At 39.8% G+C, this 25,586-nt stretch overlaps 2 protein-coding genes and 2 pseudogenes across 2 annotated transcripts; 1 reads left to right on the top strand and 3 right to left on the bottom strand.

Annotated features, from left to right (window-relative positions):
- Window positions 1–24: 24 nt before the first annotated feature.
- Window positions 25–2,525, bottom strand: LOC130417112 (UDP-glucuronosyltransferase 2C1-like). The gene is made up of 2 exons (XM_056742415.1): window positions 2,370–2,525; window positions 25–1,833 (listed from the first exon to the last, which is right to left on the bottom strand). Exon 2 carries the CDS (start codon window positions 1,828–1,830, stop codon window positions 223–225), a length of 1,608 nt encoding a protein of 535 aa, XP_056598393.1. The 5' UTR covers window positions 1,831–1,833; window positions 2,370–2,525; the 3' UTR covers window positions 25–222.
- Window positions 2,526–6,778: 4,253 nt separating this feature from the next.
- On the top strand, window positions 6,779–11,207 carry LOC130417116 (C1q-related factor-like; annotated as a pseudogene).
- Window positions 11,208–18,183: 6,976 nt separating this feature from the next.
- Window positions 18,184–20,312, bottom strand: LOC130417117 (dephospho-CoA kinase domain-containing protein-like). Its single transcript, XM_056742420.1, is given in 6 exon segments — window positions 18,184–18,574; window positions 18,576–18,711; window positions 18,986–19,073; window positions 19,171–19,374; window positions 19,615–19,727; window positions 20,128–20,312. Coding segments are annotated over 5 exon segments (690 nt in total). The 5' UTR covers window position 19,727; window positions 20,128–20,312; the 3' UTR covers window positions 18,184–18,424.
- A 3,261-nt stretch (window positions 20,313–23,573) lies between these two features.
- On the bottom strand, window positions 23,574–25,306 carry LOC130417110 (protein FAM171A2-like; annotated as a pseudogene).
- Between the last annotated feature and the right edge of the window lie 280 nt (window positions 25,307–25,586).

Genomic DNA, 25,586 nt, shown 5'->3' on the forward strand with positions numbered 1-25,586 from the left:
CAAAGGTAAACAACTTCACAAACATTTTCATTTGACTAGATGACAATGTTTATTGTTTATTTCTCTTTCGACAAGACATGACATACTCTTACAAGTAAACACAATAGAATTAGGTCAGAATTAGGTCAAGACACAAGCATACTGTTTACCCATTTAACAATGAGTTTTTTCATGATCATACCACTTAATATTTATTGATTGTATTTTGTTGTCGTTCACGCACTACTCGAGTTTAGATTTTTGTGTCCTGCACAATCTGATACACAGGAAGCATGTTGTGAAAATCACAGCGCCTCCTACAGTCAGCACCAGGAGCAGCAAAAATGCCAATACGTCGAGCGAGTGATATGAGTACCATGGCATCTTATAAGACTCTGTCCGTAAATGTGCCGCCCCTTTGTGCCTCATCACAAACTCTATCCAATAGATGGCGCTGTCTCTTGGATGTGCGGGCTTGTCATGGTGTATCCTAGAGAGCCGCATCATGTTGTCTTTGTACGACGGACGATGCAACACGTCTTGCAGTGCTGCATAGAAACTCTGGCTGTCCAGTTTAGTGACCTCAAGCGCTTTAGCGGCCCCTCGTATCTCTAGACGCAAAATATTCTCAAACTGGTCAAATAGAAGCGGCAACCCGACCACCGGAATGCCGTGATAAATAGATTCATAAACCCCGTTGGCTCCGCCGTGGGCCACGAACGCCCTTGTTTTAGGATGACCCAGAAGGTCGTTCTGAGGCAGCCATTCAACCAGACGTGTGTTGTTGCCCAGATTTTGAGGACGCTCACCCAGGTGCCTCCAAATCACTCGCTGGGGGAGCCGTGCAAAACCAGCGGCGATCTCAGAGGTGATTTCGGTCGGTAGACCTTTTACGAGCGTCCCGAGCGACATCACGACCACTCCGTGCTCTCCCGACCCTTGCACGAACTCCTCAAGGTCTGCAGGTAAAGGCTTGGAGGGTTTGCATTGGAAGCCTCCGATGTGCACGAAGTTGGGCATTATCGGACGCGGGAACTCGAAGACAAAATCTGACCGGATGAGCCAGATGTCCGTGGCCTGCAGCATGTCCTTGAAACTGGTCTCAGGGCCAAAGTAACGTGTTGCTAACTCCTGATAAACTGGGAACACGCTGTATTGGTCCATGCATGCGTTCAGCAAATAATGAAGCATGTTCTTGACCCTCTCAATGAAGGACATGCGAGTGGGAAGTGCGCTCCCGGACGCTGGGACGTACGAAGCCGGCGAGGGTGCAACAACCGAGTGCGCTTCTCCACTGGTGATCCATCTCACGTTGAACACTGTGGGTAGTCCAAGTTTATGAGCCACCAAAACCCCGGCAGGTAAACCTGGATCTATAAGAGCTACGTCATAACGTGCTTCATGGAGCTGTTGCATAAGTACAGGGTTTTCAAACATCTCCACCGCCATCTGACTCGCCTCCTTATGTATTTGAGAGAGTGCCGTCAACATTTGCCAATAGAACTGCATGATGGCCAGCGGGGAGCCTCCTGATTTCTGGATCTTCAGCATCTTATTCAGGAAGGAGACGAAGTAATCTTGGTCCTCGATGCTGACGGGTTCTGGTAGGGTGACGGTTATTGATTTGTAGTGGGGTGAGTCCTCCTTGACGTACCAGCTGGTGGAGGTCCTCACCACGCTGACCTCGTGACCCCGGTGATGTAAGTCTTCAATCAGCAGTTTCATGTTAATCCAGTGACTTCCGTCGACGGGGAAAACAAGGATTTTGCCAGCTAGACCAGAAGAAGCCAGTGTGGTGAGAAGTGTGATAAGAAGGAGGAGACAGTGAGGGGATCTTAGAAGATTCATCATGTCCTGGTTTACAAAAAAAGATCAAAAGTTAATTCTGGTATATCGTTCACTATACGATTTGAAATATTAATTAAAAAATCAAGGTTACATCATTAATGTGCTTTCTGTCTTTATATTTATCTCTGCACAATCCAACAGTTGTAACACAGATGTGGCTTGATATTGTGTGAGGTATTTTTAGAGAAGACACTGATAGCATGTTCCTAAAGACACAAACGGCTCACACAGTGAACTGTCTGGTCAAAATATACAAAAAACAAAAAACAAAACATGTGGAACATTTACTATATTCAATACATTCTATAAAACGTTCAAAGGTGAAGATCTTTGATGCTGAGCAATGAAAACTGAAAACTAGTCATCCTCGAAGAAACCACAGAAAGCTTTTCCGTTATATTCATGAAAGGAAAAAGGGAGAAAACAGGCCCACGATCAGATCAAAGTTCGGAAGGAAACAGAAATGATCAAACAGAACGTGGTGATCTAACAGAAACGAGAAAAAGAAGAGAAAACAAAACAGATTTTAACCTTGTTTTTACCTTAGTGTGGAATACTCGTCTCTCTTGCTCTCTCTGCTGCAGAGAAAAAGTTCAGTGTTTGTCCAAGTCCAGCTTGCCAATGATTATTGCATAACTCTCTGTGCCTGTGTGTGTGTTTGTGTTTGTGCTTGTGTGGGCGTGCGTATAGGTGTGTGTGTGTGTGTGTGTGTGTGTGCGCGTGTGTGTGTGTGCGTGTGTGTGTGAGAGGGAGTGAGAAACTAAGTATAATGAGTTTAAAAGTCCTCCAACAATAAAACATACTTAACCAAGCAAATGTCATGTGAAATAATGTGTGCATGAGAGAGAAATAGTACACAGAGATTGTAAACTGTTGTACTCTTTACACTGGCAAAGACTAGCGGTTACATAGTTCAATGTCAAATTCCTCCAGCAATATGTGCTCAAATGTCAGGTCACTAAACTCTGAAGAGAATAGAAAGTGGCTGCATTCAGTGAAGTATGTGAGTTTGCATTGAACAGTCTGATCTGACCGGCTATTCATTCTGCTTCTGCACATTGTTTGACACGGTTCATGATTAGATGTGTTACATAAGGAGACTTGGCAATGGTAACTAATACCCCAACTCACGCCCTTAAAACTGTTATTTGCTGTTGACATTGCAAAAATGAGTGAGGATAATCATCTTTTAATGTAACAACTTAATTTTATAACAATAAATTAATTAATGTAAAATTAAAAATGAACAGTTCATTTAAAAAAGCCTTATTTTTATTTAAATAAAAGTCACATTTCACTTTCACAGTTGTTGGTTTACTGCTGTAGATTCATGGGCGGTCCAAGCTGCAAACGCTTTGCGCATGCGTACTGTTATTGTCAAACTAACCACCCGTCTTGCTGGCTTCCATTGAAAGTACAAACGCTCATCTTGAAGTGAAAAGGGAGTTGTAAGCATAGATATCAAAACTAGATGCAGTTTCAAGCTCTCCAGGCACGTCCGCCATCTTGGAACGGTCAACGGACGTCACTCACAGTTTGGCAGAATGTCACAACACCGCGGAGCCTTGGCTGTGAATATTAATTCCAGGAAATGTGGATACCCTTTCATCGTCGTCATGTGTTAGTTTAGGAAATATAATGGTGTAATGATTTTATTTCGCGTTTCTATGTCAGATTATCTAATACAAAAGATTAATTTACAATTTTGCCGGTTAAAGGAATAGTTCACACACAAACACATGAATGGCCATGTGCCCATTTATGCAGCCCATTTGTTTCAAACTTGACGTGGTTTTGTGTCTACAAGTCACCAGGGGTCCAGTGATGTTCTCTCGCCGAAGTTCTTCCTTTGTGTTTTCTGCTGAAGAAAAACAAAACCGTGCTTTTTGGACTGACATAAGGTACATAAATGATGGAAGACATTTTCTTTTTCAAATGAACGATTCTTTTAAGTTTCTCTTAAGGTGTCACACTACACATAAGTGTACATGGATTACATTTAATTTTGTATTGCATTAAATGAAATAGACAGGATATAAAATAATGGACATGAAATAATATGTAATATTGTGTATTCAACACATTTGAAAGGCCAATGTATTTAGAAAATATTAGTAAGTTGTGTTTTTCCATATGGGAGTTTAGACTCATCATCAGCTCTCTGTAATGACAACATTATAACTGTGCATTCATGCATTTAAAAGTACCAGTGTTAGTCCATAAGGTGGCAGCATTTAGAAATGAACTTGCACCTCTGTGTGAATGTGGGATGATTATTTGTTTAAAAAAAAGGCTCCTAAACAGTTCTTTGTTGGGATGTCCTGTATGGTTTCATAAAGAATCTGTAAGGTCACAGAACCATATTGTTACACAAAAGGTTCTCTGTGGTGGAAAAAGTTTTTAGACTATGAATATTTCAGAATATTTAAGAATGTGTTAATCTATTTATTTTATTTCAAAAACTACACAGAAACACATAGATCTGTGGGCACGTATCACTTTGACATCAAATAAGTGAGCTTGGCCTGTCATAGAGTGTGTGAAAAGGAAGCAAAAATCTTAATCAAAACAATCTCTCTCATTTCTGCTGAGATTTCCGGCCTCTAGATCCTGTGATACAGCGATCACTCATACCGCACACATACAAGACTATGAAGTACATATTTAGCTGATGCAAAAAACCTGATGCAAGACACCAACAATAAAAAGAACAAACAGGTGTTGCTCCATTTTTAGGTTAAAAATAAAAAAATAGCATTCTTAAAAATTATAATTTTTATTTCTTAAAAATACAATATGTATTTATTTGATATACATTTAGTCTTTTCTGTGATTTGTTTTGTTGAAGGAATATCAAAATAATCTTCTGTCAATGCCATAGTGCATCACATGTTGTTTTAATGAACTGTTGTGATGATGCTGAAAAGAACAGACAGTGTTTTTAACGCTTTTAATCTAACCAGTGTGTTTCAGACCAAAACACACAGCACATGCATATGAACATGGATCTTGGCTTACAGCATGATCTCTGCTTCTCTTTGGCTCGGCCTGAGGATTGATCACTACAATATGTTTGCTTTCATGGAAAATAGAAGGAGATCCAGAGATTTCCCCCGGCTGAAGGATGAGTGTGTGGCTCTCTCTGGGGCTTCTCGTGGCTCAGTGGGTTTGTGGTACTCGAGCGGCGGTGGCAAAGGGTCGAGATTCTGAGGAAGTCTATGATAGAGAGAGAGTACTTGCAAATGTCTTTGTTCTTGTCGCATTACTGCGCCTGCCTTCAAGGGCACAGGGGGCACAGTTTGAGTCACGGCGCTCTGAGCTCCATCCAGCCCTTTGTTGCCCGCGGTCACCGATCAACATTCGCTCTGTTTCGGTGACTCACAGCAACAGTCATCCCTCGCTGCATTATGTCCCTTAACTTTGTCACAAAAGAAGATGAAAAAATGATTTTGGGCAATGTTGATGCCAACAGCTGGTGCGACTGTGTGTATAAAGTTTCAATGAAGGTTTTATTGTTCACTTAATGCCTGAAACTTTCCTCAACTTTGAGTTGTCGCCAATGCTCTCGTTTGCTCTTGTCGCCAGGCTCTCGTTGAAAATGAATGCGTTTGGGTCCTCACAGGTCACTGAATGGGGGACTGTTAACAACATTCTTCAAAATATCTTTAAACTTTAAAGTAAATGATTTCAGTACCATGGCGTTACAAATAAAGACTAATACAACATAGTGGATTTAAAGGGATAGTTCATTGAAAAAAAATCATCATTTATTCATCCTCATGTTATTCCAAACCTGCTTTTTTCTTTCTTCTGCAAAACACAAAAGAAGATTTTTTGAAGAATGTTTTTATAACCAAACAATCTTGAATGCCATTGACTTGAATTGAATGAACACAAAACCACTCAGAAACCATTTGTCAAAATATCTAGAAAGAAACAGACAGTTGTGAATAATACGAGGGAGAATAAATGCAAGGTTTCAAATATTTTTACCGAGCTGTAGCATCACGGCACAGCTTGATGTTGGTGTCACTTTGTAGAAAACCCTGTTACATCAAAGAATCTAAATATGTTTATTCTCAGATGAGCATGTTCACTAGAATGATCTTTAATTCCCAAAGAAAGACTGAAACTATTTCTATCTGTGAGAAACCAAACTAATGTGTCTCACATGTGAGCATTTATGTAATATAATGAGACTACAGTATGCCCTTAGCATGTTCTCTATCTGAGCAAGCTTTGGTGGAATTACTATGTGTGTACTGTATATAAATAAACAATGAATGACATAATTACATAACAACGGCAAGAAGATGTGAAAGACGGAGAAAGACAGAGCGGAAAAATGCTTTTGCCTGAACTCAGCAGGCGTCCCATTGGATTAACTGATGCTTAGAACACATCTTGTCATATTTACTTGACTATCACGCAGACAGAGAAACAGACTCGTTTTCTATTCTCTCTCTCTCTCTCTCTCTCTCTCTCTCTCTCTCTCTCTCTCTCTTGCTTTATTCCACCACCATCCCCAAACCCCCATCATTGTGTCTTTCAGTTCAACAAGTGGAAAATCAAATCATATTTCAAGAGACTGCACAATGAAACACACTTAAAGAGATTTCCCTGCATTGGGTTTTCCTAAATAGCCCTACTGTCTCCACTCTCTCTCTCTCTCTCTCTCTCTCTCTCTCCGTCTCTCTTTCTCTCTCTCTCTCTCTCTCTCTCTCTCTCCGTCTCTCTCTCTCCCTCTCTCCGTCTCTCTCTCTCTCTCTCGCTCTCTCTCTCTCTCTCTCTCTCTCCATCTCTCTCTCTCTCTCTCCATCTCTCTCTCGCTCTCTCTCTCTCTCTCTCTATCTCTCTCTTACTCCCTCTCTGTTTCTGTATTTGTAAAAAATCTCCTCCCACTCATCTTTTTTTTTGTCACATAAAGAAACAGAATAGAAGGGCATTCTCTCTCTTCTCACTCTCTCGGCCCCGCTTCCTTCCTGAACGCCCATACACTTCTGCTCGCTCACCTGCAGTGCAACCGCATGCAACTCTCTCTCTCTCTTTTGAGCGACAAGCACATTCAGTTTCTTTCTCGTCTCCAGGAGTACCTGAGGTTGAGGGAGTCTGTTCCCTCTCGCTCCCAGAGGTCAATATTCCCGCCTGTGGAGAGAGCACCGTGCTGGCGGCCCAGCCCCTTTCCCGCTTCAGCCTGGGACGGAAGACCCTGCTGGGGGCTGGCGTGGCCGTGATGCTGGTCTTGGTCCTGGTGGTCCTCATTCCAATTCTGGTCCATTTGGCAGGCACCAGTGAAAACGGTGAATACGAAATGCTGGGTGCCTGCCGTATGGTGTGCGACCCTTTCTCTGAAAAATCGGGCACTACGGCGGGCATCGGTACGGGCACGGGTATCACTAACACGCAGCTGGAGGCTGAACCGCTGACCGATCACAGTATGGGACCCCCGTTGCCAACCTATGCACACGGACCGCAGGGCAAGCCTGGACGACAGGGAAAGCCAGGGCTGCCGGGACCCCCGGGACCACCCGGAGAGCCAGGTCCACCGGGACCGATGGGGCCGCCGGGAAATAAGAACCACACGGAGCGACCCGATGTCTCCGCTCTGGGTGGAAGAACGGCTACGGGAATGGGGACCTCCGTGTATGCCATGGTTCCGCGTCTGGCGTTCTATGCGGCTCTGAAAAACCCGCAGGAGGGTTATGAGATTCTGAGGTTTGACGATGTGGTGACAAATATTGGGAATAACTACGATGGGTCGACGGGGAAGTTTGTGTGCAAGGTTCCTGGGACGTACTTCTTTACGTACAATGTACTCATGAGGGGAGGGGACGGGACCAGCATGTGGGCGGACCTGCTGAAAAACGGACAGGTAAGAGGAGGTTTACCACACCTGTATTGTGATTTATGCTCTGTTTCATTTTCAACAGCAATATTTCACTTCATCGTTAAAAAACAACTTATTAAAAAGATTGTAGTAGCTATTGTAGTATCTGCCATACTGAATTAACCTTCTGAATTGACTTAACTTTACTGTACGTTGTAAAGTGTACTTTCAATAACTACCCTTCATTTTCATATTGAAACTTTTCATGATGTCATAAATGCATATATAAGTTTCTCCGCGTCTAAAGCAGAAAGCATTGGCTGCAGTTTAGAGATGTTTCTAGGATGGAAGAATGCTGTTCGACACACATTTGAGATGTGACTATCAAACAACAGACTGCCATCTAGCAACACACCCAGGTCCTTAACTGTCGACAACGACACAACTGAACAACCATCAAAGGAAATGTTGCACTCTACTTTTTATGTTTACTGGCATTTGTTAGAGTTTCACATTGTTGGCCATCCAGTTTTTAATGTCATGAACACAGTCTTTTGAAAACTGGTCAGATTTGAGAAGATGTGTAGCTAGGTATCATCAGCATAGCAATGGTAATCTGCTTTATGTTTCCTGATAATGTCTCCTAAGGGAAGCATGTAAAGTGATAATATGATGAGCCCTAAAACTGATTCCTGTGGAACTCCGAATTTAACCCAAAATTCATGTGACATTTCATCATTTACATAAACAAAGTGGTAGCGGTTGGATGACTAGAATTCAAACCAGGCTTATTGCTGACCACCAATGCCAACATAGTTTTCTAGTCTATCTATTAGAATGGCGCAGTCTATAGTATCAAAAGCGGCACACAGGTCCAGTAGAACTAAAAAAGAGATGCTGCCGGGATCAGATTCTATGAGAAGATCATTTGTCACTTTAATTTATTTAATTAATCACTTTAATTATATATATTTTTAAATAAATATGCACACATTACACAGCTGTTTCTGTTTCTGTTGCAAGGGAAAATATATATCATATTATTGGCTTATGACTACATAACAGCACAACAGGGATTTAATTCCTCCAGAAGTTTTTTTTTTTAACTTGAAGCACTGGATGCATGTCAGACCGTGTTTACGATTAACAGTAACAGCGAGTGCATGTAGCTTCCATCAAAATGTCAGGTTAAATTTTTGGATATTTTCTGTCATGTAAATCAATTTAACTAGTAAGCACACAAAGGTTAAGAGTCCCACAAGCTTGTTTTGCTTGCGTGTATGTGTATGCATCCCTTGGTGTGTCATTGTGAATCAGGGCATCAACACATACTGTATACAAAAAATCCAGCTAATGCACAGATTTTTAGGTACTTTGAAATCACCTAATCAACAGCTTGTCATGGTGGCAAGCATCCGCATGGCTGAGTGTCAAAGGATAGTTCACCTAAAAATAAAACTTCTGTCATCATTTCTTCACCATCATGTGGTTCAAAACCTGTATGTGACTCTTTCTTCAGTGGAACAAGAAAGAAGATATTTTGAAAAATGTCTCAGTGGTTTGGTCCATACAATGAATGTCAAACGGGTTCAATGTTGTTTGGATACCAACATTCTTCAAAATATCTTCTTTTGTGTTCTGCAGAAGAAAGAAAGTCATTCAGGTTTGAAATTAGATTATTTGGGTGAACTCTCCCTGTGGTTATAGTTCTGCTGCTACTTTAATAAGCCCTATGAATGTGAATGATCATGACATCATCAAAGTCATGAAACTCTTATACAGTATGACACGCCTCTTTGGAATGCTTGATTCTGATTGGCCAGTTTGCAGGGTTGGATTCTGATTGGACATTTGTAGGTTCTTTATTCCCAGACAACAACCTCTCAAAACTAATAACACACGGTATCCGTGTTATTAATATATATGATATTATTTCTGCGATAACAACCGGCTGCCTGTACATTATCGCACACTTGAAGATGACTTTCACACACAAACTTTGCACACATGGATAATCAAAGCTCTTCAGCTGTAGCTAAGCTATAGCTCTTATTATGTTTTTCTTCACTTCATGTTCAACTTGCATGATGTATATGAATGCAAACATACATGGCCCCAGATACATATGACACACTCTCACGCGTGTGCTGTGTGTTTGAGTCAGCTGTTACTCATATGAGCGCATATTCGTTCTTCTGTCTGATGCCCTCTAATCTGAGCGACTCGCTGTCTGTCATGCACTTAAAACAACATCTTTTCTTCTACTAAAATAAGGACTATTCCTGCCATTAATTGGAAAAGACCTCAACCTTTTGTGCAGCCTTGTTGAATGAATCTAAAGTTCAGAATTTATTTAGTTTTATGTACGAATCTTTTAAAGCGATCACATTAAATCTATTTAAATGAACATATCTTCGCTCAAGATTTAAAATATAGATTCAAATGAGAAGCTGCATTGATGTAAGTATAAGATCTCTCAGTCTCTCTCTCTCTCTCTGCAGGTGAGGGCCAGCGCTATCGCTCAGGATCAGGACCAGAGTTATGATTACGCCTCAAACACAGTCATTTTGCACCTGGACCCCGGGACGAGATCTTCATCAAGCTTGACGGCGGAAAGGCACACGGAGGAAAGAGCAACAAGTACAGCACATTCTCTGGCTTCATTCTGTACAGTGACTAGAGAGGTGGAGAGGTCATTCAGCCTGAAAAAAGAGACTAAAGGCTGCGAACCAGCATGCAAAACAAACTCAGAAAGAAGGTTATTTCATGCCGCAACTTTTTTTAAATTTATTGTCACTATAGAAATGTTATTAATTCATTCATTCACGCAGCAATGGATATTTGTGTTTGATGTGAACAGGCTGATTTCATTGGTGTAAACTTTTGATCATTATTGTTGTCTTTGGTACATCGAGATTCTGAAAGATCCTTTTGTGTCTGTAAGAAGCCCGCGTCATCTCTTTGGTTCTGTTTGCCTGGACGAGAACCTTCTCACAAGACAATTTGATTCAGGGGTGAAATGATTCATTTTGGAACATGAATTTGCAGGTTTGTAAGTGGAATAGCATGTAGCTGCTAGCGTGTCACGGTTGCACTTTGTTATGGGCCTGATAGAATCCCAACAGACCAGGATTCACATTTATGAAGAATAAGAGCAAGATCCATCTGCCAAAAAACAACTTCATGCTGAAAGTTTAGGACTTCAGAATGCCATCAAGACATGAACGAAAGGCCGGTGGAGTATGTGTTTGTTTCATGATGGTGTTTGTCTTTGTGCTCGTGTTGTGTCTGTGAACAATGATGTCTCTCAGTTGACTTCATGTGAAATAAATGACCTAAAATGATACCCTAAACATATCCTGAGAGTCTGTAAGTCATTGTTTGTGATTGATGTATGGGTGTGGAAATATTAGAAGAACTAAAGCTCAAAATCTAAGCTTTGAACATTTTCATGTGCGTTGTGTTGTCATCAATGATGTAAAATGCTGTGTGGCTTTCTTTGTTTATCCCACAGAACGCTTCGATGGGGTAAGAATGACCCTTTACAAGACAATAATCTTCATAGTCACTGACATGTTGATAACAGTGAAACACTATGTACTGTATATAATACACAGGAATCATGACATGTGCACATGTATGCATCTAAATGTAAACTCATCTGTTGTTACAGCTAATAAATTGTCACTTTTGCTAATAAATGGGATTTTTGTAACACTTTGGGTCCCTGGAGTGATTGGGAATGATGCTGATTTATACTATTTAGGCAGCTTTCTTCAGAGGGAGTTTAAATAGCAACATTTGTTAGATTTGGACCATTACAGTAAACTGTAAAAGTTTTTGCTGTAGTTATGCAGCTAGTTGCCAGTAACTTACTGTATATTTATATTTATCTAATTTACTGGAAACCGTTAGTTAAGAGATAAATTAATAATAAATATTTAAGTCTTTATCTGTACAGAAAAAATGATAAAATAACAGCCTCATGCAAAGCATTCTGGGAACCAGAAATCCCCATTACATGTTTGCATTTAGTCATTTAGCAGACGCTAAATCCCAGAATGCTTTGCACGAGGCTGCTATTGGATCATTTTCAGTTTTCTTTCTAATTTTGGTTCTGTAAGGATAAAGACTTGTTCATGTTTAATAATCATTTATCTTTGAACAAACTGTTGCCAGTAAATTACATATATGTAAATCCACATGTACTGTAAAACTGCTGCCAAAAATGCACGCCACACAAAAAAGAGTGTGTTTTTAAATATGTGCACGGTAAACCAATCACATTTCAGTTTGCATATAGATAAGAACACAATTGAAATTTACCAGGCAATTCCAGCATTATGGATGTGACAAATGAACACTAATACTAAACAGTTTTTTTATATTTGACCAATCCCTTGTTGAGTTTAAACATCAGAAAAATATCAGTCTTTCTATTTAAAAAAAGGCAAACAAACTTGCATTGTGGATGTGACAACACAGTTTTTGGGAGACTACACTCTTTGATTTCTGTGAATTAAAATCCACAAACCTGACGCAATTATACCCAACGAATGGAGAAGGGATGTCCTTCATAGAACATATAATAGTTGTTTTAACTTCACTTTCATGTGAATAAGAGGAATATGGACCATTATGGATGTGACAATACTGAAAATGACTCTTACCTGAAAAGCATGCAGTTTAAATAAAACAAATGCTGCAAAATTGAAGAGAGACCTTACATGGATATTTAATCCACCAAACATTAATATCTGTGCTGTTAGTAGAGAATAAAACCTTTTGTAAAAAAAAATCATGGTAAGGTTGACATTTTCAGGAATTGACCAATGCAAAGATGAAAAACAAAAGTCTCCCTTTGCTCTGAACTGTCTTCAGTTGTCTTCAGTGTCTCAGACAATTAATTCCCTTATGAAAAAGAGTCAGGAATCTCACAAATGTGTCTGTCATTAGAGTTTGAGAAGAGATGTCAACAATGTGTCAAAATGAGTCAATATTAATGAAGATCTCATTATCAACTCAAACATTCCTCTCATGTCTCAACTGAAAACTCCTGAGCTATAAAAATGCAACGTCTGAATAATAATATGTTTCTCTGTTATCAGCATCTACCAGTTGAGCAACCGAGCCATGAAGGAGAGAACATAGACAACCTAGATAAGAACAAGATTATAACTCTAAAGAGGAAAGAGACGACTTCTCAGTCAGGTGTAATGAGTGTGAAATGGCAGATATCTGGAGGAAAACACTTTTTGCAAATAACAAATGGATCGGTGTTTGAAATTAACACAGAGAGAGAGAGAGAGAGAGAGAGAGAGACACGTTCCCCCTCGGGGAGGGGGGGGTAAAGTGGGGGTGCTGTTATGCAAACAACACAGAGATGTGAAGTTTAAATGACACGCTCCACTTCTGAGACACGGCACGGTTCATTGTCAGTAAATGAAGAATCTCGCACATTAAGGAGGATATCAAAGGTTCATCGGACCCCTCGGGGTGTTTTTAATTACACTTCTGAAGCTCTCATTGAAATCATTCTCCATATCTTTTCTGTCATTAATGAAAAACTCTCTCTATTAAACCAAAGAATGAACTCATTATATTCAAACGAAATGGCTCTCGGCCACCCAAGCCCAAATCTTTGTAACAGCAGGTTTGTGAGTTTTTTTGCAGTTTATAGTAACAATCCTGTTTACTCTGTTAATATTCATTCTTCCAAATAAGAATGCATCAGTGCATGTTGAAGAAAAGAAAAAGTTCTCATAATATCTAATAACCCAGTTTAAAGTTCGCCTACCAGAAGGACTGATCAATGACCCGGAAAGTAGACCATCATGGCCATTCCACCTCCGGACCGGCCCTGCACCAAATAAATGACTGCAGATATAAAGAAGCGTCTGCAAAATAGCCAATAACCAAACATCAAGGAGAGGTCAGTTTACCCATAAGTCTCCTCTCAGCTCCTGAGGGCTGTCTGTGTATCCTCACATTAGACTCATCCCGATCAGAAGACGCGTGGCGACCTGCACATCCAAACAAACAGCCGATGAGTGACAGGTGTACACACACAGAGCTTTCTGGACCGACTGCCCCAAACAAGCCCCCTGTGGTGAGAATTGCAATGATCAACATGAAATCAGCATCTCTGACGGAAAAGACTTTCTTAATGGATTAAAGCGTTAAAGATCACACAACTCAGTTAGTTGAAATCAGCGTGAATCAACAGAAGATGAGAATGTGGTGTTGTTTTCAGATAAGAAGATGAAGGTCATTTCTGTGTGTAATGAGATTGTGGTGGCATTTCCGGACCACTTTGATAAATCCGTTTTTCTTATCTCACGCAGACAGATTTAAGATTTCAGGATTCCTGCTTACATAAACACGCAGTGTTGTTATCATGTGGTGTGTGAAGATCTGTTAGCAATAGCCAGAATTAAAACGCCTGAGTCATTCTTATAGACACGCTTGATGAAACTATGTGTTGTGATGATTGTATTGAGTGTGTTAGCGAAGTGATCTTTTTTAAGAAGTGTGAGTTTGGAGAGAGATTTTGGACACCTCGTGGCCAACAGTTTTTGGAGCCCTGAGAAAAATCGCAGATGAGATCTCTTTAATATCTCAATTCATTCTCTTAGCCATCGATGAGATTAAGTTGAGAGCGAATGGAAAGTTTTGCTTCGGTCTCATGTGTCTAAGATATTTTTCGAAAAAACAAGTCAGAAATCTCACAAACGATCATCTCATTAGAGTTTAAGAAGAGATGTGTCAAACTGAGCTCAGATTGATCAAAAGTCAATATTATTGAAGACCTAAATTTCAACGCAAACATTTCTCATCAAATTGACCCAAATCCAGATTATTTGACAATCAAACTTGAAAATGTTCTCCCTGTATAGATAAATAAGTAACTTGAACATAGCATTTTTAGTTAAAGGAATGATTGTTTTGCATGTACTCAACAAAATAAGCCTAGACATGTTCTTACAAAGATTATTTTGTTGACCAGACTTAGTTTCTCAAATATTTGGCCAAAATGCATCAGAAAGTTTAGCCAACAAAACACTGTATTCTGAACTAGCAATGTTGCAAGAGTTTGAACGTTCCCGAGATGCATTGCAGCATGTTCAATTCTGTGTTTCATATTTGTTTTTCTTTTAAATATTAGTGATTTAGTTCTTGCTGGCTAAATTTATGCTTTAATATCGTTGTCACTGTTTGCTATCCATTGAGATTAGAGTTATGAATGATGTTTTTTTATAGGTACCATGGTTGAGAATTGTGTGTTCAATGTTGAGGTGTAAGTGCATGACACAACCACATTGTCGGTATATAAACACTCAACACAAATTGTTTAAACAGTTATTTGATCAAAGTTTTGGAGGTGTTGGAGACAGACAACATTTGCAATTGTAGAAAAAGACAAAGACATTTGTTTGCTTTTATATTTAACAGTATGTAAAGAGTACTTGGAATATTTTATTTTCCTAATTTAAAAATTTTTCATCCACACAACAGAAATGGCGTTGACTCAACTGGTGTGATAATACATTTTTTATTAAAAAAATAACACAATCAACATAACATAAATAAAACAAATTTAAGGTTTTGTATCATTTAATGATACTTTGTCTAGTTTGCTAGACAAAGTATCATTACTTTGAAGAATGAAATACAGGTTGCCTCATATTTTTACGTTGGCTCATTTTGCATGTCATCGAGCGCTTCAAGTAATGTGCAGAAAAGGACATCATGTGTCTCCGTCTGACAGAGTTCATCAGAGGTCTATGACATCAGACACTGAGCAGATGATCTTACCTTCAGCTGTGTTCTGAAAGGCAGGTGGACAAACATCAGATCAGATAAATGATCCGCACAACAAACTGTAAATGACAAACCAGCTTCAACTGCATGAAGCCCTCAGGCTCCAGTGGTTCTGTGACCCGTCTCACCTCAGACATTCAATTGATTTCATTTGTTCTGAATGATTGACTTATGTTGTGTACTGAGATCTCACATGTGTAACGGTTAACTATAAATCAATTTGAATTTTAATACTATAATGTCATGATTTGCTTTTGAGGAAGGCATTAAAGCGTGGGTCTTGAAAAGGAATTATAGTGTAAGGTATAGTCTTAAAAAACCTTGCTACAAAGGGTTTGATGCTACAGAAGATCCATTTTTATTTCCCCAAAGAACCATTCAGTCAAAAGGCGCTCATGAGAATAATTTTCTTATTTCTTCATCATTGTCTAACGAACCTTGATGGCATCATGAATCACCATTTTTAAATTATTTCCTAAATTCATAATTTGCATTCTACATTTACATTACATTTACCTTTAATCATTTAGCAGACGCTTTCATCCAAAGGGACTTACATAGAGTTCAGGGACAATAAGCGATATATCATACAGGAGCAATAATACAATAGATGCTAATACAAAGTGATTAGTTTCAACAAAAGCTAGACCACTACCTGTTGAGAGAAAGAGAGGGATTATTATTTTCTGTCAAGTATTCACAGAAGATATGGGTTTTAAATTGTTGTTTTTTTCTAACCCTTCAATACCTTTAATATTAATTTTTAAATGACACGTATGCACGCCTGTAGTTATAGTAATGCACTGTGCCTGTGATTCAGCTCAGAGGAAAGAAAACCAGATTGAATCTCAGTTTGTAAAGAAATTAGTCATCTGCTTTCTTCTGTCAAGATGGAGAAAACTGATTTTACATTCTCAATGTGTCAGTTTTATGACTCGAGTGTGACGCAAGTGCAACGTGTTTGGGATCTGACTACACAACACAAACCTTGTCTCCTTCATTTATTTATTTTCGCCCATTCAGTTTTTGAATGTAATGCATCAGTATAAAATAAATAATCAGTTTCGTAACGTTTGTAACATTTATGACATATCTTACGATAATGAACCATATGTTTTGGCATATTGATCATTATCTATTGATTCAACTACGAATACCATGGTTAACAATGTTTAACAGTCTTATTATTTAGAGTAGATTATTTGACGTAAAACCAAGGATTATTTGTGTAAAGGGTGTTACCAGAAAGTCAAGGAAATGCTTATTAAACTCATTTGATGTAGGCCTACTTTTAATTTTCATCTCATAGTTGTGGAGGTCAACTTCACTATATAAAAAAAGCGCCTCCCGAAATGCAATCCCACTTAGAACCGTGCACAAAGACGCACAAAGCATCTGTCACTTCTCATTTGGAGGGAGTTTTCCAGCTGAGTTGGTGTGATAGGGCTGGGTGACTCCACCAGTGACAGTGTGTTGTGATGTGGACGCAGCCTGCAGGCGAGAGAGAGAATGTGTACAGGACACACGCCCAGTTATGGAATCAAACGTTTCACTATAGCCATCAACTGCATATAAAACATCCATTCGAAACTGCTGAATCTATTTCAAGATTATGTTTGACCAAAATATGAAAAAATAGTCTATTATGTTTTTATTCATTTATTTATACATAGTTGTTAATTTATTTAAATGAAAAGAAAACTGTATTTTTGTATTTCTATATCACAAAACAGAATTCACAGAAAAGTTATTACACAAAGTAAAGTGCATTGCAGTAACAATTGGGAACATTTGATTCTGTTTGTTTAGATCAACGTGGATTAACATTTATTCTGACAGAACATATATTAGGGACTACCTTCAGATACATTTTCATGTGCAACTGTTTTATAAAGACAGATGCACAGTCTCAAAACCTTGAGCTCAAACACACACACATCCGCAGTGAGACTCAGAGGTCTGACTCCTCAGAGCCGCTGGCCCGCGTCACTCTGTGTTAGGATAAGAAGAGCTTATTAAAGACAGACAACATGACCGCAGGCAAACCCTGAAGATGTGCGAAGTGAGTGAGAAAGACACGGCAAGAACTCACTCATGACAGTCTCATATAATAACGTTTAGAATAATAATAGATGTTATTCATATTAACTGAGACATAGACTGTTTGTTGTTCAAAATACAATATTGCCAAAAAGATAGAAGAGTGAAGAGACAAAAAGTACTTTTGCAAACAAAGATGACTGTGATTGAGCAAGCATTGATTCAAGAAGAGTTTTTCATCTCCTTCTGTAATAATAGACTCTCTGGTTTACTCTCTGCCCACTCTTAAGTCTCTATGATATTCTCATCTCTGGAAGAGGGGTGTTTTTTCCACCGATTTGAAAACTGTTGTCCTGGCTATACTATACTAGTCATTTATCACAACAAACTAAAGAAAACCAAACAAGTCATGATGTGACACTTTAATTCTTATGAAGACAAATAGCATCTGATATCAACAAAGAGCAGATGATGTTATTAATACATTGAGTACATTTTGTGCGTGAACTCATTTAAACTAACGTGTAGTTTTGAGGTCAGAAAACATGCATTATTGTGGCAGCGTCAGTTCATTTTATACATTATTTTACATTAGACTAACATCACAATTATTGTGTTGTTCACAGATTAATGTGTTTGATGTGCTGTAAGTGCTTTGTTTATCACATCTTATATCATCTAGAGGTACAATTCACAGCAGTCTCTGTGCTTATTGACACACTTGGACCCTTCAAGTCACCCTCAGGATGGTGTTTAACAGACACGGCTCAGGCAAAACGTGGTGTTAAGGTCATAGAAGAAAATGTTGACAGACAGTTATCAAGTGAAGTCAAAATGAGACCTTAAAATGTTAAAATATGAAGGAATATCCTTCCTTGTTTAAAATGAAAGATGTATGTTCATGATGTGCTAAGAGATGAGCAGTTTGACTGTACACAGGAACAGGCAGCCGAGCCCGGCAACAGCCGCCACGGCGACGGCCCTAACAACCAAGAACTCCATGGAGTCCTCCAGTTTGGTGTGCAAGCGGAGAACTTGTCTGTGAGTGTCCTCACGAGAGGCCCGAGTTCTCCATCACGTGGCTGGCCAGTCCACGCTTCTCTTTGAGGGGCATCTGGGCAGCGATTCTCTGTTGGGCTTCCTCGTGGCTCAGACTGTCTCTCTGCATGAGTCTGGACAGCTGCGTGGCTGGATCACTGTGGACATACAGAACCACAGATTCAAATCAAGAGATCAGCGCAAATCTGGACCTGCGTTTTTCTCTTTTGTCTTAAAAATATAGAACTCTCATTACATCATAGTCGCAACAGATACGAATGTGACTTATTGAAGCAGTTTGGTTAGAACCCTTCAGTTTATAAAAGAAAGGTTAACCGTAACCGTAATAAAAAGAGTCAAGCAAAACACTCTACTAACATTATTCAAATTCATGCAAATAGTGAAATTAAAGGAGGATTTTTTTTATCTTACCAGTAAACAACAACAGTGTGGTTTAGGAATCGAGTGAGGCGTCGTGTCTCAAAAAGCAGAGGCACATCCAAAATCACATACCTGTAGCCTGATAAACCAACAAAAACCATCAGACTACAGTATTGATGAAATGTCAGCACAAATGATAAATGTTTCACTTTGTGCTTATCCTTGTGTGTCTGTACCTTTAATGAAGTACAGCAGAATCTGTTTGAACATTTCTTTATGTATCAGTGGATGTGTAATGGAATTGAGAAGTCGTCGTTTCTCAGGGTTGGAGAAGATTATCTGGCCCAGTTTCTTTCTGTCAATCTCTCCGTTCTCTAACAAAACCTCCCGTCCGAAATGCTGCAGGATGAGCCTGTACGCTGGGCTCTGAAACTCCACCACTGATTGACAGGGACAAATGACAGACATTAAACATCACTTAACTGCCTAAGTTATAGAGATTGAGATAATAAAAATAGACATACTTGGATGGATAATACAGTATTATCATTGTAACACTTTATTTATCTATCTTCATATTGTTTGTTTAAAGCTGTTATTACATTATATCCATCTTTATATTTATATATATATATATATACATACGAATGTACAAGCACATAAAAAGAACTGCATCGCACCTTTCCGAGCAACCACATCTGCATCAATGACCGGACATCCCAGTTCTTTCAGCTGAGACGACACTGTGCTCTTGCCAGAGGCGATACCTCCAGTAAGCCCTACAAGAAACATGCTGAAATGGACAAAAATCATATTAATTTGTTACTGTACAGAGCCAGTCATGAATGAATGAGTCTGAGTATTAATCACTGGCGGCCTCTAGCGGCCGCAGCAGGAACTGCCGTAAGAATTTGTACTAACACAGTTGTTCTGCACATATTCGTGATAAAAAAACATTCATTATAATACGAAACCACAACTGTCAGTGTTAAATTACAGTTGGGCGTGAAACAGCAATAACTCTACAGTTCTGTCGTATATATCTGGATATGAACTTTAATTTCTACTTGTCGGGTTTATGTAGCAGAGTTTATCAGAGGCTTAGCTGTAAATCCTACATTCTTAGCGCTTTATTAAAAGTGTATTGACGTTACAAAAACTGTTAAAAATGTAAGATGTTTAAATAAACTTACCTTATACCAATGACCTACTTCATGTGCAGTAAACAGTGATTACAAAAGCTATTCTGCATAAATATGCGCAAAAACAAAGAGCCTTGAACTCAATAGATGGTGATATGTAAAGAGTTTGACGGCGCTTTTATAAGTTTAGATCAAAATCTCTCACTGTTTGTGTACATAACATTGACCTGTGTGATTCAGTGCAGTAGTTCACTTCTTTGTCGTACAAGAACTCGCGCCAGTCATCAGCGCCCCGCATGCGCGACGCCACACGGCCTGGAGAGGAATTACAAGGATGCATCATTTCCGCTTTTCAGGACGTTCAGGTTGCTGTGTTTTGACAATTAACATAGAAATGGCTAAAATCATTTATATTTCTTATAAATTTGCTGATTTTAACTGGTTTCCCTGAGTAGCCAGTATTTTACTGTATTTTACTATTTTAGTTGTCGAACTGATAAATCATTGTTATTTTATACCAGTTTGCAGGCCAGCGTTATTAATATTTTACATAAAAATCACAGACATTGAAATAAGAATAGTGAGATCCAGTTTAGCAAAACCTTGGACCTTTTGACAACTTGACAATAGATAATAGCTCTCTTAAAATATTTGCAAGTTAACAAGTCTTTATATCCCAACCCAAACCTATCATCACCTTTTAATTAGAAAATTCATGTTTCCGTATTATTACATTCTATGTGAAACTTTTTGCTAAACAGAAAAACACAAAATACTCTTGCAGTAATATTGGATTTGAGATAGAGTAGAGAGGTAAAACATGAATTAACAAGATTGATGTCTGTTACCATTGCATTCTATCAGATGAGGGGTTGTCTGTTACAGGCAGAGTAAAGGAGAAGTCAGCGCCAGAGAGTCAATAAGACCAATGATAAAGGCATCACCAAGCTCATGATGACATCAGAACAGTGGGCACTTGAGAGACTTTCTAAAAGACTGAGATGCGATGCTTTCAACAGTATCTGGTGTTAGATCCCTACAGGGGATATTTGCAGATTTAAAACCCTTTAGTTATAAAACTACAAGCTATGTCTGTTGACTGACATCTTTGAAGTAGACGAACAGTTCACGGAGGAGTTTTCTGGTACTGGGTGTCTATAGATGCCTGTAGCTAGGACAGATTTGACTATGTTTGTTTAATCTGAGAAGAAATCAGAAATAGACAGAGGATAATATCATTATTCGAAATAAAACTTAGTAGGTGTTTTAAAATATTTTGAATGCTATTTTGTAAGAAATGTAACTGGCCCTAGTTAACTATATACATAATGTGTAGTAATGTCAAACTCTGAGATCTTTCATCTGACGTCAAATGACTCTGTAAACACGTTTATTTTCATTTGGAAGAATGGATGAAAAACATTTGATCCGTTCAAACAACACTTTGAATTGATGCCATTTTTACACTTGGCCTGTTCTGTTATCATGGGACCAGAATAGGTTTGTCAGACAAAAACACACTGTACTGAAGGTAAACAATATCACTTCTCATCACTGCATACAAACAACAACAACATGTTAAAGATAATCCATGTGTGAAAAATGCATGATTGCTGAACGCTCATTAGTGTTTTATATGAAAACAGAAGCAAGAGAAAAACCCCACAAGAATTGCAATTTCTTTTTATTTTAAAGCACATGACTTTGGCACACTTTTGAATTGAAACCGTCTGCTTCCTTTAAGTGTCGTTCGTGTCTCATGTGATTTAGCATATTCCCAATATGAACAAATTATAAAATTGCAAAAGTTTATGTGCGATGGAAGCAACATCCATAATGTTGTTTGTCATATTCTTATTGAGCTAAAGAGAGAAATATTTACACAGTACAGAGGAAAATGTGTTTGTAGAGCACCACGTCACGTGATAAAACGTACATTGACAAGCTGTCAAGAGAATGGCTTTGATTCGGGAAAACCTCGACATATTAAAAAGACGGAAATTGTGGGTCGATTTTATACATTTTGCCTGCTTGAGAGCTCTCTTGAGGCCTTAAAACCCAATATACAGTATTACATAACATTGAAATCCTCTCTTTGATTCCACAGCTCAGTCTGAATTTCTAGTGTCTTGCTTATAAACAGCAGTTTTTGTGAATTATCCATCTGTTAATCTTGTTGCCTCCCATATTGTAGATGTAAAAATTCATTCAAAACAAGCAACACACATATACAAGACATGTTGCAACTGACAGTCATCACATTTATCACTGATCTCATGTGTTTGGTACCTGATCGCCACAAGATCTATTTCAGTCATGAGTTTGATAGTCATGTGTTTTTAATAACATCAGCCCTCATTTGGTACCCTGTAAATCTGTACAACGTCTTGTGCTTGTTTTGATCACGGAAAACGGTGTAAATTATTAACATTTCATTTATTGAACATTTCTGTGAACTTCTCCTCGTTGCCTGTGTGAATCCTATCAGCTGGAAGAATGACGACGGACAAACACTGGCCTGTAAACTGGTGTTTAGTCACATTTCAAAATGACATTTTGGCAATTTTCACCATTCGGCATCAGTATGAAATGCATCATGCTTGAATCATGTCTAGATCGGTTTGCGGGCATAAAAAATCTGTCGTCCTATTCTAGTTACCTCATGCGCGTAAATGCTATCATACATATAGACAAAACGATCTTCGTCCATTAAACAATAGAAAAACACTCCAAACTCGATGTAGTGGTAAAGATGTAACGATACAAATATTATACTGTTAGACACAGAGATGCAAATTTGGAATCGCTTTTGTTATTTAAATGTGCAGTTTTGCCAAAACATGCTAAATTTAGTCCTAAATTGAGTAATTCTCATTTGGAAATTTAAAACTGTAGAAAAAAATAGTGCATGTGGTGTGGAGAAAAGACGAGAGTTATTATACAATACTTAAAAACTGAAACTGTTATAAAATCACATCATTTTAACATCAACATGAAGTCATGTTAATATTAGGATAAGGGCTACAGAAAATTATTTGGAATGTTTGAAATCTGAAGTATAGTTTCAGAGTACAAAGAAACTGACATCAAAATAATGAATATCGGGAAGAGAATGTGGAAGGGGATATTCTGCATCAGGACATACGTTGAAAACTTTAACAAAAGTTCACCGAAAGTTCTTGATAGAAATAAAACAGCGACTCATTCCAAAGTTTCTAATAATCCCCAGCAATTGAGGGAAAGGTGGACATTTGTAAACCGATCTTCATTTGTGGATCAGCATATTGTGTTGTGTTTATTTGAACACTCTCCATAATGTCCTTTCCTGTTTCAATGAAACATAATCCTTTTTGTAATGAACTTTTGAGATGCCCCTAATATGCGACTCCCCCTGAGATGTATTCAAATTGATCGGTGACAAGTTCTGAACTTTGAATAATGTTCTGAAAAAACTATCTGTCAAACTTCAATCAATTGGAACACATCTTGGTTTGTCTGTAACTGGTCAAGGCATCTGCTGGGGTTGATTCTCTCTGGGTCACTTCTTGGGATGAAACACCATTAGCGGGCGTTCCTCGATTCGCTGCCATGGACTCTTTTTGTTCTCATCAGGGTCGTTGTCATCCTCCGGGCTGGTGACGGAGTCACGCTGCGTTTCGCTGTTGCTGCTACGTGAGCTGTTACCGCGGCTGCGGCCCTTCGCGGTTATCGACGACATCATGTGCTCCTCGGGACCCTCGTCCAGAGAAGGGGGTGAGGGGATTTTCAAGCGCGTGGAGCTGGCCATACGGCTGGCGCCTCCGCTTAAATCCAGCGAGTCGTGATACAGAGGTTTGGAATAGTGCTTGCCCGAGCTGCTGCTCCGTGACCCTTGGTCCGCCTCCGTGGTGGTTCCTCTTTGCTCTTGCGCCCGGATGATGACTTGCGGTCGTGTTGGGTGTTTTGGAACCCTTGTCCACGCTGCGATCTTTGCTGCTGTTTGCGGGGGCGCTCAGCGTGCTCTGGGCGCTGTGGTTGCCACTGTGGAGATCGGCACCGACGTCGATGTATGAGTGGCGCGTGAGCGTTGTCTCGCCCCCGTCGAGGGATATGAACCAGGGCGCGAGGGTGTGCTGCTTCACCCCGAGTCCCAAAGCTTCTTCTCGTGTGAGTGCTTGGAGCTCCCCGTTCATCTGTGAGATGGTAGAGTCATTAAACAGAACGGGGATGTGCACCGGTGCTGGCGTACCAGCGGAGGCCAAACACAATCATCTGAACCTGCGGGAGACTGTTGGGCTTCTGCGTGGCCGGGCGTCTGACTTTGTGTGACCTGGATCTGAGCGCCGCTGGTACCTGCGAATTCCCGCCGTCTCTTTCGGCCTGGTTCTGTCCATCCTTACTTTGGTCGGTGCCACCGAACTCGGCCGACAGCCTCATGTAGTGGGCAGGGATCACGAGAGTTGGCACCATAGAACGATACATGTTCTCCTTCATCTGATCAGCGAGCTGCAGAATATGATCTGACCCGGTTGCGTGTTTAGCGACGTGGGACGGTTGAGGTGATCGGGCCCCTGCAAGACCTGCGAATATTCGGCGGCTTGTCTGCGATGGGCGGCGTCGGCGGGGTCAGACGTGTAGCCAAGGTTATCGTTGACGACGTGCCTCCGGCGGTATTCGCGATCTTGTTGTCGGGGCTGTCCAGACTGGTCTCAGTGGATCGGTGGCTTTCATGGGGAAGCTCTCTGCTGCTTTTTGGCACCTTTGGACTGCTTGCTCTTTGAATGCCTGAGTTTATGGGCAGGGATGTGTCTGGAGAACTCATCCCGGGCGCTCTTAAAGGCGTTGAGAGGGAGATGCTTCGGATTTGTTGGCGTCCAGATTGCCATTCGACGTGGAGGATTCAGCATGGCCGCCGCAGATGAGGTTCAAGTGGGACATGGAGGTGCCTTGGTCCCGCTTGGATCATTCAAAGCAGATGGAGCCTGGACTGTTTCTGTTGACGCCTGGGTTTCAGAACCCTTCGTCTGGAAGAGAAAGATCGACAGTGATCGTACGTCCTCTTAGTTTTTAGTCAGAATATAATGTAAAAAAAGCACGCACCTGCAGTAGTAAAGAAGAACACAGAGCAAAACTAATAAAGCAGAGCGAGAGATCCCAGGATGGAGAGTAGGAAGAAGTGTGGTACGCTGTGATGTCCTGAAGCCCGTTGGTGAGACAAACTTGAGCCTGGTGTAGAAAATGCAAAGCCCATTTAGTCCCAGATAACAGTACTCGACCAATAAATACATACAATATACAAGATTTAAAGGTGAAGTGCATCATTCTACACTATACAATCACTTGTGTGTGTTTCATGATGTCTGTTACCTGCTGAAGAACGAAAGGCAGCGATCCAGTAGCGAGCTGTGAGGCTGTGAAGTCAGAGACAGGTGAGATCCTCTCGCGTGATGAATCCAGTTCCATTTCTTACCCATAATCCTGAAATGATCAAATAATTTATCATGCTTTAGCTGACCAAAATAAAAACACAA

The sequence above is a fragment of the Triplophysa dalaica genome, unplaced genomic scaffold (genome assembly GCF_015846415.1).
Source record: "Triplophysa dalaica isolate WHDGS20190420 unplaced genomic scaffold, ASM1584641v1 Contig16, whole genome shotgun sequence".
In the NCBI taxonomy this organism is placed as follows: Eukaryota; Metazoa; Chordata; class Actinopteri; order Cypriniformes; family Nemacheilidae; genus Triplophysa; species Triplophysa dalaica.